Source organism: Abramis brama (assembly GCF_963993115.1).
Source record: "Abramis brama genome assembly, chromosome: 17".
Classification (NCBI taxonomy): Eukaryota; Metazoa; Chordata; class Actinopteri; order Cypriniformes; family Leuciscidae; genus Abramis; species Abramis brama.
The window spans coordinates 35,517,379-35,536,868 of record NC_139979.1 but is presented as its reverse complement, the minus strand read 5'-3'; the positions used below and the strand labels follow the sequence as shown (position 1 = coordinate 35,536,868).

At 42.0% G+C, this 19,490-nt stretch overlaps 2 protein-coding genes across 3 annotated transcripts in view; one reads left to right on the top strand and one right to left on the bottom strand.

The window, feature by feature from the left end:
• Positions 1-19,490, top strand: part of bbs9 (Bardet-Biedl syndrome 9) — a 176,410-nt gene that overhangs the window by 152,296 nt on the left and 4,624 nt on the right. The window lies entirely within an intron of this gene.
• LOC311067844 (myosin light chain kinase, smooth muscle-like) lies at positions 15,670-18,740 on the bottom strand (the record flags this gene model as incomplete). Its single annotated transcript, XM_084089991.1, has 2 exons — positions 15,670-17,477; positions 18,701-18,740. 2 exons carry the CDS (start codon positions 18,738-18,740, stop codon positions 16,024-16,026), a joined length of 1,494 nt encoding a protein of 497 aa, XP_083946117.1. The 3' UTR covers positions 15,670-16,023.

Here is a 19,490-nt window from a genome sequence, read left to right as displayed (position 1 = left end):
TAGAAGTAGGAAATTACTAGTCATCCATTTTTTTATATCAGCTATGCATTCCGTTAGTTTTGTGAATTGGTGTATTTCATCAATGTAACAGTGAGAACTAATCCCATGCTTCCCAAGGGTAGCATGTACAGAGTGAACAGCAGCGGTCCTAGTACTGAGCCTTGTGGTACGCCATACTGAACTTGTGATCGATATAACATCTCTTCATTTACTGCTACAAACTGATTGCGGTCAGATAAGTATGATTTGAACCATGACAATGCAATTCCACTAATGACAACATCATTTTCGTGTCTATTCAAAATAATGTAATAATATAAAAATCACCCCTGTTCAAAAGTTTGCACACCCTTGATTTGTTATATTGTGTGTCATTACTTAGATGATCCACGACTGTTTTCATGTTTTGTGGTGGTTGATCATGAGTCCCTTGTTTGTCCTGAATTGTTAAATTGCCCAATGTTCTTCGGGAAAATCCTCCGGAATCCTTGGATTCTCTGGTTCTCCAGAATCTTCTGCATATTTGAACCCTTTCCAGCAGTGACTGTATGATTCTCAGATTCATCTTTTTGAGATTTTTCATCTTTCATGTTTAACAGGCTGCTTTTTTTAAATTCATAAAATGTAATTAAAGTAAAAAATATTAAATGATGATGGGAAGGTTCTAAGAAGCACCTGACGGAACCATTTACGGTTCTAAATAGAACCTTTCCTTCTAAGAGTGCACCGTCGTTGATAAGCCATTCGTCCATTACTGGCTAAACAACTCCTCCTACCTACATATAACGCGTGATATATCCTGATCTTCAAACAGAAGGAGCCGGGTGACATTTTCTGAATGATTTCAATCCACAATCTGACATGTGATGCATCCTGGAATTAAACCACACCATGTTCGTTCATTGGTCAGAAGGGAAATGAGCGACTAAGCCTAGTTTCTCCCAAGGTTTTTTTTTTTTTTTTCTGTCTTCTAATGGAGTTTGGGTTCTTCTTGGGTTCTTAGTTGGGGATATTTAATATTTAACAATATTATTGATCTGCCTGCACTGACACTATTGGATGAGACCTGAACTGAGCTGGATGATGGCATCAATGTTTTCTTCAGAGCTGCTGTATAGAGGATTCGACTTCGTTTCATAACTGATGTAGTTTTTGTTTTGTTTAACGTGAAGTACTAAAATAACTAAAACTGTGAAAAAAATCTAATCTAAATCTAATTCAAACCATTGATTGTAATAGTATATCAGTGATCCTAAATTAACACTAATCGTACGGCCACTCGTGGATTATTTGTTTAGTTCAAAGTTTAACTATCAATGTGATTTTTTTTATACATAATAGTTTTGGTATTTTCACTTGTCTCATCTCTCTTTGTGGTGTTCTTGATAAACTGCAGATGTCTTATTCAGATGCATAACTTTTTCAACCACACAACCCATGTGCCTTGTCTAAACTTATATAGTCTGTTCTGTTGGTGTGTTGTGGTGCCACACATCAAATTCCATATAAAAATAACTTTGAGAAAATATGTTTTGTTTTGTTTTCTCACTGATGTCTGGAAGCTCTGCTGTGAAGGGTGTGATCTCAAACACACACTCACTCAAATAACTAATGAATGAGAGATGTGTGTGTGTGTGGTGGAAAACAGAGTAGTTAATCTCCCTACAAAGGAAAATAGTTTATAATTCAAGCATGAATGTGGTCGACAGCTTGTGTTCAGGTTTGGCTGTACTTGTGAGGGCTAAATGTCCTCACTTATATAGTTTCTGCGTATTCTGCACGTTTCTGTGGTAGTGGTTGTGTTAGGCCATAGAAAATATCACTAAGCTGATATAAATCAGTGTAACTCTATGAAATGTCCTCATTAATATAGTGAAAGTCAAGTTGTGGTCGTGTTCAAGTGCAGGTCCACCATCTTATCTGGATACGGACCGGATACAACTGTGACTGTGGTAACCTTCGGATGAGGATGAGACAGACACACTAAAATAAGTATAGATGCCATTCTTCATACGATGTAATGATGTAACGGATATGTAACATGTGTATGCCAGGTGTTTTTGATCTAGATTTAAACTGACAGAGTGTGTCTGTTCCAAAGTTTTGATGCTAAATAGGAAAAGGATCTACCAATTATCAACTAGCCAGAATTTTGAGATCGCAATAGACGTGAAGGACTATAATGCGTTAAAGGGGTGGTATAATGCTAGCCTGGATGCCAGCCGAATTTAGCCCCGCCCACAAAAAATTTAGGTCGGGAAGTTCGGTCTGGACTTGATCCGTTGAGGAGCTATTATGCCCGAACAAAAGTTGTTCGGACTAATCAAATTGTCAGGGCGGGCTTTATACGATGATGGACAGATGATCAACAGTAACGTAATCATCCACGTCACCAAAGAGCGCTTGGGTTGAATTCGCTTACAACAAAGATGACTGCCGCTGGAGAATTGAGATTTCACGAGTTCACACTTACAAATAAGTCAGATAGAATAAATGCATATTTGGCGTGCTGTCCGAGGAAAGGGCTCGGGCTCGGTATTCGGCCCGAACCCAAAGTACTCCCCCCGTATTCCAGGCTGTGGAAGAACAGGCCGAGAGTGATTGGGGGGATGCTGAAAACTGTCAAGGAATGTTAGGTGAGTTGACAGAGTGAATATATATATGCTTCTTCTCATGCTGATAAGGTAGACATGGTAATTGTTTGATGACAAGTTTATTGGATTGATTATTTGAACGTGCTCCTCCTGAACTTTGTTTATAAAACATTATGTGTAGATTCCGCCATCGCGTCTGTTATAGAAGATATCGACAGCGCATTAATTTTAAAAGAGGAACAGAGAACCGCGATCAAGGCATTCGTCGATCGGAAACATGAATGAAAAACATACGTCACTTACTCCGTTACTCCGTTGCTCTGATTGGTTGTAGGTCTATCCAATTGAGTGCAGAGGCATTTTATTTCCTGGTTCGGTTGAAACACGCCCCATAATCACAGCCCAATGGAGCAGATCAGACTCATATTCTGACTAGAATCTGAGTATGACGACGTCAGGCTAGTATAATGCCCCTTTTTACAATATGTAAAATAAGTCTCTGTTGTCCCCAGAGTGTGTATGTGAAGTTTTAGCTCAAAATACACCACTGATCATTTTTGTACAGCATGTTAAAGTTGTCCCTTTTTGAGGGCCAGTAAAAATGCGTTGTTTCATGTGTGTCTCTTTAAATGCAAATGAGTTGCTGCTCCCGGCACAGAGGGCGGAGCTTCAACAGCTCCTGTGTGTGTGTGTGTGTGTGTGTGTGTGTGTGTGTGTGTGTGTGTGTGTTAGCAGCTCCGATTACCTCATGCAGACAAGCACTAAAATGTCAGAAACTGTTCTGCCTTTTATGTTTAAACTGGAGTCGGACAATGATGGAGAGACTCAAGAAGAAGTGACAACATGCAGAAAGCAACAGGATGTTTCTGAATAGATAGTTGATGAATTTATGTAGCTGATGTAGAGTTAACTATCTTCTAGTTATTGATTAGCATATTCTGTCATGATAATCTATAAAATCGCTTGTGTGGGAACTGTTGTAAGATGCCTAGAGTTACATGATATTGCATTTGTGTTACGTACTGTATTGCATGTGAAAAGACGGATGCGACAGCTTGAGCAGACCACAAATGAGCTCGACTATAACAACTCTTCCTCTTCTCAACATGGACTGCGTGTTCCTGGGGGCGGGGTTTATGTAAATTTAGGGTTAGTGATGTCACTAACCCGGGAGGAATGTCGTTGTAGTCCATACCAGCCGTTTGTTGTAGTCCTTAAAAAATGATTTCTTTAAAAGCAAATATCCTGCTTTGCTTTGAACTTTGAGTGTTGTAACTTTGCAGATGTTGCTTATGATCAAACAGCAACATTACACACTAACTAAAGCTAGAAAAGTGAAATCATAATCAACCAGCCCTTTAAGAGCTCGCTTAAGTACTGCGGAGCTAAACCATTTTGTGCTTTGTATGTAATTACCGGTAAGCAATTAAAATGTATGAGATGTTTAATAAGGAGCCAGTGCAGTGTTGACAGAACCGGGCTAATATGGTCATACTTCCTGGTTCTGGTAAGAACTCGAGCTGCTGCATTTTGGACCAGCTGTAGTTTGTTTATTAAGCGTGCAGGGCAACCACCCAGTAGAGCATTACAGTAATCTAGCCTTGAGGTCATGAACTAACTGTTCCGCATTTGTCATTGAAAGCAAGTCATTATTTATTTATATTTTTAAGATGGAAAAATGTGATTTTACAAATACCAGAAATGTGGCTTTCAAATAAAAGATTGCTATAACGCACCCAGGTTCCTATCCGATGACGAAGACATAACAGAGCAGCCATCAAGTGTTATTCAGCCATTAGTGTATTCTAGGTTATTACTTGCTGATGTTTTTTGTGCAATAATTAAAATCTCAGTTTTTTCAGAATTTAGTAGTAAGTGATTTTTTTTATATCAGCTATGCATTCTGTTACTTTTGTGAATTGGTATATTTCATCTGCGTAACAGTAAAACTAACGCCATGCTTCCTAATGATATCTCCTAATGGTAGCATGTACAGAGTGAACAGCAACGGTCCTAGTACTGAGCCTTGTGGTACGCCATACTGAACTTGTGATCAATATGACATCTCTTCATTTACTGCTACAAACTGATAGCGGTCAGATAAGTATGATTTAAACCATGCTAGTGCAATTCCACTAATGCCAACATAATTTTTGAGTCTATTCAAAATAATGTTGTGGTCGATGGTGTCGAATGCAGCACTGAGATCCAGTAACACTCCGCCCAAGTAGCAGTGCTTCGCCTTCTGAGAATATAGTTCCCAGTATGTATACGGTTAGAAGATGGCTGTGTCTCATGTGACCTTGTTATTTGTACACGCTGTGACTATACAAATCACAACATGTAAATAGGAAAATGTTGGCGTTATTTTGTCACTTATTGGGACCAGTATGCTAGCTGGAGCCGTTTACCTCCAGTCTTTGTGCTAAGCTAGGCTAGCGGTGGGTGCGTCAGACAGAGTTACGGCACGCGCGGAGATGAGAAGGGTATGTATGGACTTATCTAACTCTGGGGGATACGGTGAATAAGCTGAAGTCCCAAAAAGTCGGCATGTTTCTTTAACATTAATCTTCTTTAAGCGCTAAGGAGCAACTGTGTCTAAAGTGCTGGAAAAGAGAGAGTTAAAAGTTTCTGTCGCAATATCTAGTTCTTCTAAGCTATCTGGGATGCTGAGATGATGAAACTGATCAGGAAGATTATTAATAAAGCAATCTTTAGTGGCAGAAGTGATAGATCTAACATATTTATAACACGGAGTCGGCTTTGCAGCCTTGGCTAAATGAAGTTTACACGAGACTAGATAATGATCTGAGATGTCATCGCTCTGCTGCAGAATTTCAACGGCATCAACATCTATTCCATGTGATAATATTAGATCTAGAGTATGATTACGAGAATGAGTAGGTCCTGACACGTGTTGTCTAACTCCAATAGAGTTCAGAATGTCTTTGCCAATTCCAATGCATCTTTTTAGTTATCTACATGTATATTAAAATCACCAACAATTAGGGCTATATCTGCAGCCAATACTCTGTATACAGTAGCCAGTACAAATCTCAAACGTGATTTATCATTTACACTATATATTGCTATATTAAGCACCAACACTTCAAAAGAATTATATTTGGAACTAGACTTCTCAATAATTCTGAAGATATGACTATAAATTACAGCAACTCCTCCCCCTTTGCGTTTCAGACGAGGCTCATGTTTATAACAGTAATCTTGCGGGGTGGACTCATTTAAAGTAATGTAATCGTCTGGTTTTAGCCAGGTTTCTGTCAAACACAGCACATCTAGGTTATGATCAGTAATCATATCATAAGTGCTTCTGAAGAAAAGTATCGAATATCCAGTAACCCAAGCTTTATCATTTGTCCATTTGTATATATTTTTTTAATTGTTGCACATCAATTAAATTATTACCCTTAAATGGGTTTACTTTTGATCAATTTAATGTGTTCTTGCTGCATAAAAATATGAATTTCTTTCAAATAAAATAAAAATAAAAACCTTATTGAGCCCAATGCTTTGAACTCAGGTGCGAGTGTATAAGATTTAATACAACAGAAGAACATGATGCAGGCTTTAGAACTCAAAACAGCATTAATTGAAATCAAGCTTCAGAAACATCTCTGCTTCTGTTTGATTGTGACTGACGGACACCTCAGCTCTGGTCCACCATTACAGCAACACTTCATCTGATACTTTTACACCATTGTTGATTGTTTCGTTTTCATTGTTTCTCCATTCTTAATCAATTCAGTGCGCTGCTCCTCAAGCCCTGCGCTGTTAACCCGCCGCGTCAAGCTTGAATAGTTTGGTTCATGAAGAACGTGCAAGAACGCGTCCAGAGTGGCTGATGTGGTTTTTCATGCATCTTTGGTATCTCTGAAAAGAGAAGACACATGTAGTTTTAGACAGCGTGCTGGAGAGAGGTGGAAATACCAGCGCGAGGACAGACCAGTGCAGTGCTAAAATAGCGCCCAGACTCCAGTCTCAGCACAAAACACATGTTTGTCTTTGTGTTGGTGGTTTGAGTTCTGCTTGCTGATGGAGAGCTTGTGTTGTTTGCTGAGTTTCTGCAGCTTTCTCATTCTCTCTCCACCAGAAACCACTTAAACACACATTTAGGAAATTCCTAATTCTCCAGTTGTGAGGCACTCATATTAGTGTAAAGCTCCTCTCACAGCTGCTCCTAACACACTGTACACCAGCCCTCATCACAGCGCAGCCCTGGACCTCAACAACACCGATCCGTCAAGAGTGGGCTCGTTCCTCATCTCCTCATCTCATTCTTAAGACTTTTCATCCTCTAATATATTTTGAATGAAATCTGAGAGATTTCTGTACCTCCACTGAAGGTCTATTCACCCAAAACTTTCATAAAGAGATGGTGAAATAAACCGATATGAATGGAGCGGTTTGATCCAAGTCTCCTGAAGAGACATGATTGCTTTATATGATGAACAGATTTAATGTAGATGTTTTCCCCATATAAACATTGATCAACGCTCAACACATATCTCAGACAGAGACGTATGAATGAGCTTGTGTGTCTCGTGAGGACAAACCTCAACTTGTTTGATGTGTGTGTGTATGTGTGTTGATCTGTGTCTATATGTGAATAAAGGCCTAAAAAGACAGAAATCTCTCAGGTTTCACTATAAATATCTTAATTTGTGTTTGTAAAAAAAGTCATGAGTTTGGAACAACATGAGGGAGAGTAAATCTTGACAGAATTTACATTTTTGGGCAAACTATCCCTTTAAAACAAAGAACAAAACCAAGTCTTTTGATACTTCCCTTTAAGCGATGTTCACTGTTTTAGCAACTTTAGTTTTTGCATAATGTTCTTTATGTGCAGATCAGCGGCAAATTATTTATTACACCAGTAAAGCATGATGAAACTAACAGACCGACCCAACCTACATAAATACATCTACAGTGTGTGTGTGTGTGTGCGTGTGTGTGTGTGTGTGTGCGTATGCGCATGTGTGTGTGTGCTTTATATATAAAACTCCTTTACAGTGCTCAGATTCTTTGGATCTTATTTATTTGTGCGAGTGCTCAGCTGTGTGCGTATTAGTGTGTGTGTGTGTGTGTGTGTTTGTGTGTGTGTGTGTGTGTGTGTGTGTGTGTGCTTTATATATAAAACTCCTTTACAGTGCTCGGATTCTTTGGATCTTAATTATTTGTGCGAGCGCTCAGCTGTGTGTGTATTAGTGTGTGTGTGAGTGTGTGGGTGAGTATGTGTGTGTGTGTGTGTATGAGTGTGTGTGCTGTGTATATACAACTCCTTTCCAGCACTCAGATTCTTTGGATCTTATTTATCTGTGCTCTCGCTCAGCTCTGTGTGTGTGTGTGTGTGTGTGTGTTACGGAGAGACAGAGGCCGACCGCTGTAATTGCGTGTCTCAGATGTGGCTCAGCTGTACGTGGGCCGAGTGCAGACTGTGTGAGCAGTTCCAGACAGCAGACATACCAGTGTGTGTGTGCGTGCGTGTGTGTGTGTGTGTGTGTGTGTGTGTGTGTGTGTGTGTGTGTGAGGAGGATGTTTTGTGTAGGGCGTGGACAAGTGGAGAGAAAATATCCCTGAATCTGACCGCGAGAATCCCACCCTGATCCTGTGCACCGCCACACCCTGGAGGCTCGCTGTGTGACGCTGATAACCGCGGCTAACACTGCAGGACCAGCGGACGCGCTACTGTGAGCCTCAGTGTGTGTGGGTCTGTACGTTAACCCCACACATCAAATTATAGCCAGAAAATAATCTGTTTCTTAATCGAACAGTTTATTGAACCTTTAGGCAAAATATTAAAAAATATTTTTTTTAAATGCATAAATGTTTTTGTTCAGTATTATATTTGATGGATCAGACTTTCATGGCTCATATAGTCTGATGTAGTGAGAATATGGAGTAAAAAAAAATTAATTTTTATATGGTGATGTTGATGCTGATGTTTATATGGACAAAAGTGTGATGAAATTCTGATGCTTGTAATGTAAATCAATGAGATCTTTATAACACTATAGCAGATAAATGCTAGCCTAGAAATCTAGACGCACCCTAGCGGCAGTAAAATGTATTTTGCAGCCAGGGTAGTCTAGCAACTCTCCATTGACTTTCGAGCTGCAAAAACCTAAATTGGGTCAGGCCAATCACGTCGTGTATAGAGTAGGCGGGGCGGGCTTAACATAATGACGACAGAGTTGCGACGGTTCCTGCTACTTGAAAACAAAGAATGGCGGCTGCTGGAGAACATCTTTCGAATCGGCTCTGTCCGCGACTCTGGAAGACTTGGAGTTAGGTTTTTCTCTGAGAAAAGAGCAAAGAACGGCACTGAAGTCATTCTTAAAAAAAGGAAGATGTGTTTGTAGTTTTGCCGGCCAGATATGGCAAAAGTTGAATCTATCAACTAACGTTAGCTCCGCTGTGGGAAAACGCTCTGGTTGGTTGAAGCGCTGTCCTATTGCGTGCAGAGGGAATCTGAAAGACAGCCGTTTATCCCGCCCCTCGGATTGAGCCGTGTCTATGGAGAGTTGCCAGACCTAACATCTTGATGTAGGTCTGGCTTGCCAGGCTAGATAAATGCATATAAATATCAATATCTGCCAATAATATGTCTTAGTAAGATGATATTTAAATGCTTAGTTTAATGATCTGTAGTTTTAAAACACATAATGCAATGCAATACAATGATGATTGACAGATGAACAAATAAAGCCTGACGATCATATTTGATATAAAATAATCAAGTAAACCTCAGTTTCTTCAGTCCAGTAAGTGTTCATCTTGAACTATCACTAACGATATCAGTGTTATTCTTACTTTTACTTTAGAAAAACCAGTAAAGACCATGAAAGAGGATGTTTGTATGATTACACTAAAGGAGTTTTACTGGATAAAACAGTGTAAACTATCAGTCAGAGACAGAAGACTGAGGAGATCGAGTGTGACGGGTTATCAGCAGAGTTTGATCATGTTCATCATTTAGAGGCTTTAGAAATGATCAGCGTTCAGCTAGCGGCGAGCGTACATCAGCGTTCATCTAGCGGCGAGCGTACATCAGCGTTCAGCTAGCGGCGAGCGTACATCAGCATTCAGCTAGCGGCGAGCGTACATCAGCGTTCAGCTAGCGGCGAGCGTTCATCTAGTGGCGAGCGTACATCCGCATTCAGCTAGCGGCGAGCGTACATCAGCGTTCATCTAGCGGCGAGCGTACATTCGCGTTCAGCTAGCGGCGAGCGTACATCCGCGTTCAGCTAGCGGCGAGCGTACATCAGCGTTCAGCTAGCGGCGAGCGTACATCAGCGTTCATCTAGCGGCGAGCGTACATCAGCGTTCAGCTAGCGGCGAGCGTACATCAGCGTTCATCTAGCGGCGAGCGTACATCAGCGTGTAACAGTTCCACTATTACAGAATGTAATTTTCCTCCCGGCCACTAGGGTCACTGGGGAGGAAGTTGTCGCTAGGACATGGTTTGTCTAAGGTGAGGGAGAAAAGAAGGATTGGAAGTTAACAGGTGGAGGGGGGAAGAGTGTGATTTTGCTATGTGAGAGGGTATCCCATTACTTACCTGTATTCAAAGTTAAGTGAATGTATTTTATGCTTAACTGGTGATGTTTTGACATATTGCTAAACGTTGAGTGAGTATTGATATGCTCTTTGTTTGGAGTCTGTAGAAAACGCCTGCAGGAAGGAGTAATGTGGATACATAAATGATTGAAAGGACTTTGAGAGAAAGGAGATACTGATTTTTTTCCTTGCATCATTGTGGATTGAATTTTGTTGCTTGGACTCGGACTTCTATCACGATTTCTTTCAAAGACTTGGACCACATCTTTCAGGCCCCTTTGGACTCTTATCAGATAAGTTGTGTTTCAATGTGATTGTCTAAGTGATGGTATCCAGGGAACTGAGGGTATTTGAACAAATTGGAAATACTTGAATACTACTATTGTGTCCATCTGAGATTGAAACAAGTGGTTTATGATTGTTAAAGTACAGTTTATTTTGTTTTCTTTTGGGGTTTTGTTTTCAATCTTTTGTTGATTCATGTTTATTTTGGGGAGTTGTCATTTTCACTGTGCTATAAAGCAATATAAAGTAAGTCAGATGGTTCATTCACTCTGAAGATTCTGGTTTGATTTTAACAGACATTTTCCATAGGTAGAACCCCTTTTTTCTGTGTAGCCCTTTACCTGAGTATAGAGTGAAGGTGGTTACATAAATGGCACCCCAGATGGGACTACAAATGTGAAACTGATTTGTCTGTTGAACTGTTTTAAGAAAGCCTTTAATATTTAATCATATTAATGAGTATGGCTGCTATACAAGATGATTCAGAGGATGAGTATGAGCCCAGACCAGATTTTTCGGATGGCGCGTTCACTACTTTGAGAGAGCCAATGAGGGAACTTATAAATACCTTCAGTGAGATGTATGTAAGCTCGGATGGTGAACATAAAGTAGGAGATGGTGATAGTGAAGAGGAATATTTTTTTCCACCACCTCCACCACCCCCAGAGATGAGAGCTGAGGATGGAATGCTTCCTAAGGATTTTGTGGAAAATGTCACCAAAAATCTCACCACTTTGGAAGAACAGTTGGGAAATTGTATGCAGACAGTAGGTACCTGCATTAACAGAGAACAGTTGGAAGCCAGATGTAGAGCAGCAGAAGATAAGTTAAGTTATCATATACGAAGAACATATGAACGTGTCCAGAAGGATATAGAAGAAAGCATTCAGGAAATGGGAAAGTCCATGGTGGATTGTCTTAAACGACGGGATGCTCAAATCGATAGTAAAATCGCTGCCTGTGTGCCTCCAGCTTCTTCACCTGTAGCCCATTTTCCAGATGTTCACTCTAACACTACAGTTTCTCAAGGTGGTAACAGAACTTATCAGTTACAAGGATCACACGTACCCTTTTCATCCAACACTTCATATATTTCCCATCGATCTCCTGTAAATCTTGAGTTTCCATGTTTTGGGGCTGATGACACAGATGATCCAATCACGTATATTGAGAAGTGTGAAGAATATTTATCTTTACATCATTTATGTGATACAGAGTTGTTTGCTACCCTCTCGTCTGTACTAAAAGGTACTGCCAAAGCTTGGTGGATGGCTGAAAGAAGAAATGTGAATTCCTGGGATGAATTTAAAAAAGTTTTTCTGAAGTCTTTTTTAGCAGAGGACTACGAGGCAGAGGCGGAAAGGTGTCTGAGAGAAAGGAGACAAGGATCACAGGAGAATATCCGTGACTTTGCTTATCAGTATCGAGCTTTATGTCTCAGATATAGGAAGGATATGATAGAAAAATAAATCGTGATAGAAGTCCGAGTCCAAGCAACAAAATTCAATCCACAATGATGCAAGGAAAAAAATCAGTATCTCCTTTCTCTCAAAGTCCTTTCAATCATTTATGTATCCACATTACTCCTTCCTGCAGGCGTTTTCTACAGACTCCAAACAAAGAGCATATCAATACTCACTCAACGTTTAGCAATATGTCAAAACATCACCAGTTAAGCATAAAATACATTCACTTAACTTTGAATACAGGTAAGTAATGGGATACCCTCTCACATAGCAAAATCACACTCTTCCCCCCTCCACCTGTTAACTTCCAATCCTTCTTCTTCTTCTTCTTCTTCGATTTTCTGGCGGGTAGCACCAACGTCAAGGTGCATTATCGCCACCTACTGTATTGGAGTGTGAACCAGAATGTAATAAAAAAAAAAAAAAAAAAAAAAAAAAAAAAAAAAAACTAAATTCTCTTAATCAGCTCTGTTCTTTTGAGATAAAGAAATAAACTCTCTAAACCATACGTTATTATATTTTTAAGCTTTAAATCCTCCATTCCCCTCTTTCTAAGTTCATTTTCCATGATTTCTCGCTCATTATTATACTTTTGACAAACATAAATAACATGTTCTACTGATTCCTCTAGTCCACAATATTCACATAATCCTGTTGGATGTTTATTTATTATGTATAATGTTTTATTCAGCATAGTATGTCCAACCCTTAATCTTGTTAAAATATTTTCCTCTTTGGTACTTCTTTTAGTTATCCTCCCTACTCCTACTTCTCTTTGTATTTCATAAAGATGACGTCCTGTATTTATTGTATCCCAACTATGTTGCCATTCTTTCTTAGTATATACTTTAATTACTGCTTTTGCTTCATCTTTACTAAGTGAGAAACTTCCAATCCTTCTTTTCTCCCTCACCTTAGACAAACCATGTCCTAGCGACAACTTCCTCCCCAGTGACCCTAGTGGCCGGGAGGAAAATTACATTCTGTAATAGTGGAACTGTTACATACTCCCCTGTTTACTGGAAGAGTTAACTCCACCATAATAGGACTTAATGTTCTGTACATGAAGTGTGTCAAAAACAAAAGGAGTCTCAACAAATGAAATGGAATAGTTTACAGGACCCAACCTTTTATACACTTTAGCTGGGCCTTTCCACTTGACACTGAGAGGGCGTTATCTTCATGCAATGTTGGATACAGGAAGTACGTTCTCTTTGATCCAGGAATCTTTTTGGAGACAGTTGGAGTCAAAAGAGAAGTGGAAGCCAAGTGATGGACAGACATTCCAATTGGCCAATGGGCAAGTGAAAGTTGCGTTGGGTCTATCAGACTGGGAGTGTGAAGCATATGGACAAAGATTTGCTGTTACCTTATATGTGATGAGAAATGAAGACTTAACTTTTCCATTGATTTTGGGGATGGATTTTATGAGGTCTTCTGGCATTATATTGGATTTCTCCAAAGAGGTGTACATCCTGCCTTCCAAGAACGGGGGTGAGAATAGGGTTCATCCTTTCAGTTCCAATGGAGATCATCCTTTACCTCATCTGCTCTTTTACCTTGCAGTATTTCCAGATCTTGTAGTACCTTCCCTCACCCATTCAACAGAAGCCAACCAATTAGTTCAACATCTGGTACAAGCTGCGGATACCAGCCCTGAAAACAAGTCAATGATACAGAGAATGATGAAAGAGTGGCCAACGGTATGTACCACTGACATTGGGCATACCAAGGTGGTTAAGCATTCCATCATTACCCATAACGAGGTACCTGTTAGGAAGCAGGATTAACACTTAACCTGAAGAAGTGTAACTTGTTCCAGCGTTCCCTGGTGTTTTTGGGACATGTTGTGTCAGCCAATGGGGTGAAGACTGATCCTGAGAAAGTTAAGTCTGTCAAGGAATTTCCCATTCCCCAATCTCTCAAAGAGGTGCAGAGATTCCTAGGCCTAGCAGGCTGGTACCATAGGTACATTCCTCACTTTGCGGAAAGAGCTTCTCCTTTGCATGCTCTAAAGAAAAAGGAATCCACTTGGATTTGGTCTGAAAGCTGCCAAAAGTCTTTTAATGATTTAAAGCTGGCGTTGACTGAAGCTCCTGTGTTGACTCCTCCTGATTTTACTAAATCCTTTAAAGTACAGACAGATGCAAGTCAAGTGGGACTGGGAGCTGTGTTGACGCAAGAGGAAAATGATCAAGAAATTGTGATTGCCTATGCCTCCAGATTGCTTCAAGGTGCTGAAAAGGATTATTCAGTGTCAGAGAAGGAGTGTCTTGCTGTTGTTTGGGCCGTGGAAAAGTGGAGGCCTTATCTTGAGGGGCAGCGATTTGAAGTCATCACTGACCATGCAGCATTATCATGGGTGTTCAATCATCCCAAGCCCTCCTCACGCTTAACCCGTTGGACTATTCGACTCCAAGGCTTTGATTTTGAAGTAAAATACCGTAAAGGGAAATGTAGTGTTGTACCTGACGCCTTGTCTAGAAGAAATGAAGAAACCACTTCTACAGGGGTGCTTGCAGTGTGTAGAGCTTCTCGGATGTCTGAGAATGCCGTAGACCTGCCGGTTGAATGGAACGATTTAGCCGAGGCCCAACAGGAGGACCCTGAGGTAAAGGAGTTGATATCCAAAGTATCTTCTGTAGAGAGTCGTGATCCTAAGCGAATCCACTACACTTTGGTAAATGGCTATCTATTCCGTAGTGTACCAACTAAACAGAATGGGCAGAAGTTTCAGTTGATTATACCCTATGGCCATCGGAAGGAATTGGTGAAATTCACCCATGACAGTCCTCTGAGTGGTCATTTGGGAAGGTTAAAAACACTCCTGAGGCTTCTTGAGGTTGCCTATTGGCCTAGTATTCGAAAAGACATCTGGAACTACTGTAAGGAATGTCAGGTATGCCAAAAATATAAGCCATCCATTTCCAAATTATCTGGACTGCTTCAATCAACACCGGTGGTTGAACCGGGTTACATGCTGGGAGTGGATTTAATGGGACCTTTCCCAAAGAGTGCAAAACAACACGAGTACCTCCTGGTGGTGGTGGATTATTGTTCTAAATGGGTGGAGCTGTTCCCATTACGAACAGCTAAAGCTCCGCAAATCGCCAAGATCCTAGTTGAGGAGATCTTCACTCGATGGGGTACACCTGTCTACTTGGTGTCAGATCGTGGAGCGCAATTCACCTCACTTCTCTTAACCCTAGTCTGTAAGCAATGGGGAGTGGTTCGAAAACTCACGACTGCATATCACCCCCAGACAAATCTTACAGAAAGGATAAATCGCACTTTGAAAACCATGATGGCTTCCTATGTAGGAGATCACCATCGCCAATGGGATCGATGGCTTCCTGAATTCCGATTTGCCATTAATTCTGCATGGCAAGAGAGTACAGGTTTTACTCCAGCCCAGATTGCGTTGGGACGTTCTCTGAAAGGACCTCTAGAGAGGGCCATTCCTACTCCCCCAAAGCCTGACAGCCAAACATATGAACTGCTTGAAAGACAGCAAGAGTTGATGGAACGTGTAAGAGAGAATGTAGAAAGTGCCCAACGGAAGCAGAAACGATTCTATGACCCGAAGAGGAAGGTGCAAGAATTTAAAGAAGGAGATTTGGTCTGGGTGAAAACTCATCCTTTGTCCAGAGCTGAAGAAGGCTATATGGCCAAGTTGTCAGCCAAGTGGAAAGGCCCAGCTAAAGTGTGTAAAAGGTTGGGTCCTGTAAACTATTCCATTTCATAGGTTCACGTTCTAGAGTCGCACAGAGAGTCTGGCTGAACACAGCGCCTGTCCTAGGCTGTTGGATGCACAGCATTTGTAGATCCCAGAATCCCCTGGTTGTACGTGATCAAGGGTGAGCGTGCAAATGCCGTTATTGTCATAATTCATCTGAACTCGTCCGGACTTCTCCAGCGGCGCCCCATCAAACAGCCAGATCACTTCAGGGTCCGGATATCCATGTATTGTACAGGCCAGGCTGACTGTGGCTCCACGGCTCACGGTTAGGTCACGCAGGACTTGGTGTAAACGTGGTTCACTCCACAGACGTTTTTCCAGTGACTCTACAGCTTGTTCAGCCTCTTTTCCCAGAGCTTGCTCAATTGGGAGAACGTGTGCCATCAGATTTGCTGCCTCGAGCCATCCTCTTTAGTGCAAGAAGGGCTTTACCGGTTTTCTTCCATTTCTTTCGGGCCAGGTATCTTCTCATCTTGTCTTTGTTAAGGGATTTAGTTGATCTTGAGTTTGGGTCGTCAAATAAGGCTATCCAGGGATGAGCTAAAGCCTTCTCACAGGACAGTCTTGTTCTCATATCCTTCATCAGTAGGCCACTGATCAAATCCTTGGCCTCATCCGTGATATCATCAAAACCCTCAGGCTCAAACTCCCATTGTGCTGCAGTAACCAGAGCCAAGGTTTCCGCATCACTGTTTCCCTGGAATGGAGACTCGCCACTCAGTAGAATATAGCAGATGACGCCGATGCTCCACAAGTCCGTGACCAGATCTACAGGTTCATAATTGATGACCTCTGGGGCCACAAACTCTGGAGTCCCATGAGACACCATCAGCTTTTTCCCAGGCTCAAGTTTGCGGGCCAATCCAAAGTCAATGATCTTGATGAGCGTCCCAGTGCTGTTCACACAGACGATGTTCTCTGGCTTCAGGTCGAGGTGAAGGATGCGTTTGCGATGCATGTACTGGACTCCTTCCAGGATCTGACGCATGTAGCTCACACTGTTGGTTTCTGTGTGCTCGAAATTCTCATCTATAATCCGTTCGAACAGCTCACCGCCTGCAATGTACTCCAGAACCATGACTATCTCAGACGACGTGTCGTAGGCTGCGAGACACTGCACCAGCTTCGGATGGTGTAGTTCGCTCATCAGCTTGATTTCTTGCCGCGCTGCCATTTTGTCTCTGGAGACACGGGCCCGGTAGATTTTACCCGCACACACCCGACCCGTCTGCTTATGGGTCATCCTGTACACTTCCCCAAACGCTCCCATTCCCAGTTTCTCATGGACTTGATAATGATCCCTGACTTTATGTCTGGTGTCAGTCACAACCTCCACATATGAGGTCACTTCCTGTTGTGGCTCAACTGCAGTGTTCATCTCAATGCAGTCTGTCTCCTCACTGGGGTCACTGACTCCCACTGCGTTGCAGGCACGAACTCTGAAGCGATACTGTCCCTGCGGGTCGAGACCAGAGCGGACCCGATACGAGGTGTTCTGACACTGGTCGGTGAGTACAGTCCAGGGCTCGTGTTGGTCCAGTCTCTGACGCTCCACCACGTAAGCAGTGACAGCAGATCCTCCGTCGAAGCTCGGCCCAGACCACGACATAACCAGAGACCTGCAGGTCAGCTGGGACACGAACGGACACGAGGCTGGAGGGTCAGGACAATCAATGACACTGAGGCTAGCAGTCCAGTGAGCGGTTCCTCCTCGGTTACGAACAAAAAGAGAATAACGTCCTGCGTCTACAGGAAGAACCTTGGAGAGAACCAGGGTGCTGCTACTGCTGCTGCTCTCCACACTCGCTCGCGGCCCTTCTAACACAACCTCTTCTCAGTGACTTCTAACTTTCATTTCATTTGTTGAGACTCCTTTTGTTTTTGACACACTTCATGTACAGAACATTAAGTCCTATTATGGTGGAGTTAACTCTTCCAGTAAACAGGGGAGTATGTAACAGTTCCACTATTACAGAATGTAATTTTCCTCCCGGCCACTAGGGTCACTGGGGAGGAAGTTGTCGCTAGGACATGGTTTGTCTAAGGTGAGGGAGAAAAGAAGGATTGGAAGTTAACAGGTGGAGGGGGGAAGAGTGTGATTTTGCTATGTGAGAGGGTATCCCATTACTTACCTGTATTCAAAGTTAAGTGAATGTATTTTATGCTTAACTGGTGATGTTTTGACATATTGCTAAACGTTGAGTGAGTATTGATATGCTCTTTGTTTGGAGTCTGTAGAAAACGCCTGCAGGAAGGAGTAATGTGGATACATAAATGATTGAAAGGACTTTGAGAGAAAGGAGATACTGATTTTTTTCCTTGCATCATTGTGGATTGAATTTTGTTGCTTGGACTCGGACTTCTATCACGATTTCTTTCAGAGACTTGGACCACATCTTTCAGGCCCCTTTGGACTCTTATCAGATAAGTTGTGTTTCAATGTGATTGTCTAAGTGATGGTATCCAGGGAACTGAGGGTATTTGAACAAATTGGAAATACTTGAATACTACTATTGTGTCCATCTGAGATTGAAACAAGTGGTTTATGATTGTTAAAGTACAGTTTATTTTGTTTTCTTTTGGGGTTTTGTTTTCAATCTTTTGTTGATTCATGTTTATTTTGGGGAGTTGTCATTTTCACTGTGCTATAAAGCAATATAAAGTAAGTCAGATGGTTCATTCACTCTGAAGATTCTGGTGTGATTTTAACAGACATTTTCCATAGGTAGAACCCCTTTTTTCTGTGTAGCCCTTTACCTGAGTATAGAGTGAAGGTGGTTACAAGCGTTCAGCTAGCGGCGAGCGTACATCAGCGTTCATCTAGCGGCGAGCGTACATCAGCATTCAGCTAGCGGTGAGCGTACATCAGCGTTCAGCGTACATCAGTGTTCAGCTAGCGGCGAGCGTACATCCGCATTCAGCTAGCAGTGAGCGTACATCAGCGTTCAGCGTACATCCGCGTTCATCTAGCGGTGAGCGTACATCAGCGTTCAGCTAGTGGCGAGCGTACATCAGCGTTCAGCTAGCGGCGAGCGTACATCCGCGTTCAGCTAGCGGCGAGCGTACATCAGCGTTCATCTAGCGGTGAGCGTACATCAGCGTTCAGCTAGCGGCGAGCGTACATCAGCGTTCAGCTAGCGGCGAGCGTACATCAGCGTTCAGCTAGCGGCGAGCGTACATCAGCATTCAGCTAGCAGTGAGCGTACATCAGCGTTCAGCGTACATCCGCGTTCATCTAGCGGTGAGCGTACATCAGCGTTCAGCTAGTGGCGAGCGTACATCAGCGTTCAGCTAGCGGCGAGCGTACATCCGCGTTCAGCTAGCGGCGAGCGTACATCAGCGTTCATCTAGCGGTGAGCGTACATCAGCGTTCAGCTAGCGGCGAGCGTACATCAGCGTTCAGCTAGCGGTGAGCGTACATCAGCGTTCAGCTAGCGGCGAGCGTACATCAGCGTTCAGCTAGCGGCGAGCGTACATCAGCGTTCAGCTAGCGGCGAGCGTACATCAGCCTGATATAGTGCAGCGGCACTGCACAACATGCTTTTCTTACTTAGAGTTTCTGTCTTGTTTCCAGTCTAGATATCAAACGTTTCTTAAATCAAGATGCATTTACTAAAGTAGTGAAACGCCATAAGATATTAAGTCTTGTTTTCTGCGGAAATAAATAAAAATGAAGTGAGTTTTTGCCTAAACAAGCTAAATAATCCGCCAATGCTGTCAGGGAAATAATGTTAATTCAAACAGAAACAAGATTATATTTCTCACCCCATTGGCAGATAATTGTGCTTTTTATCTTAAATGATGATTTCTTATGTCATTTTACTCATC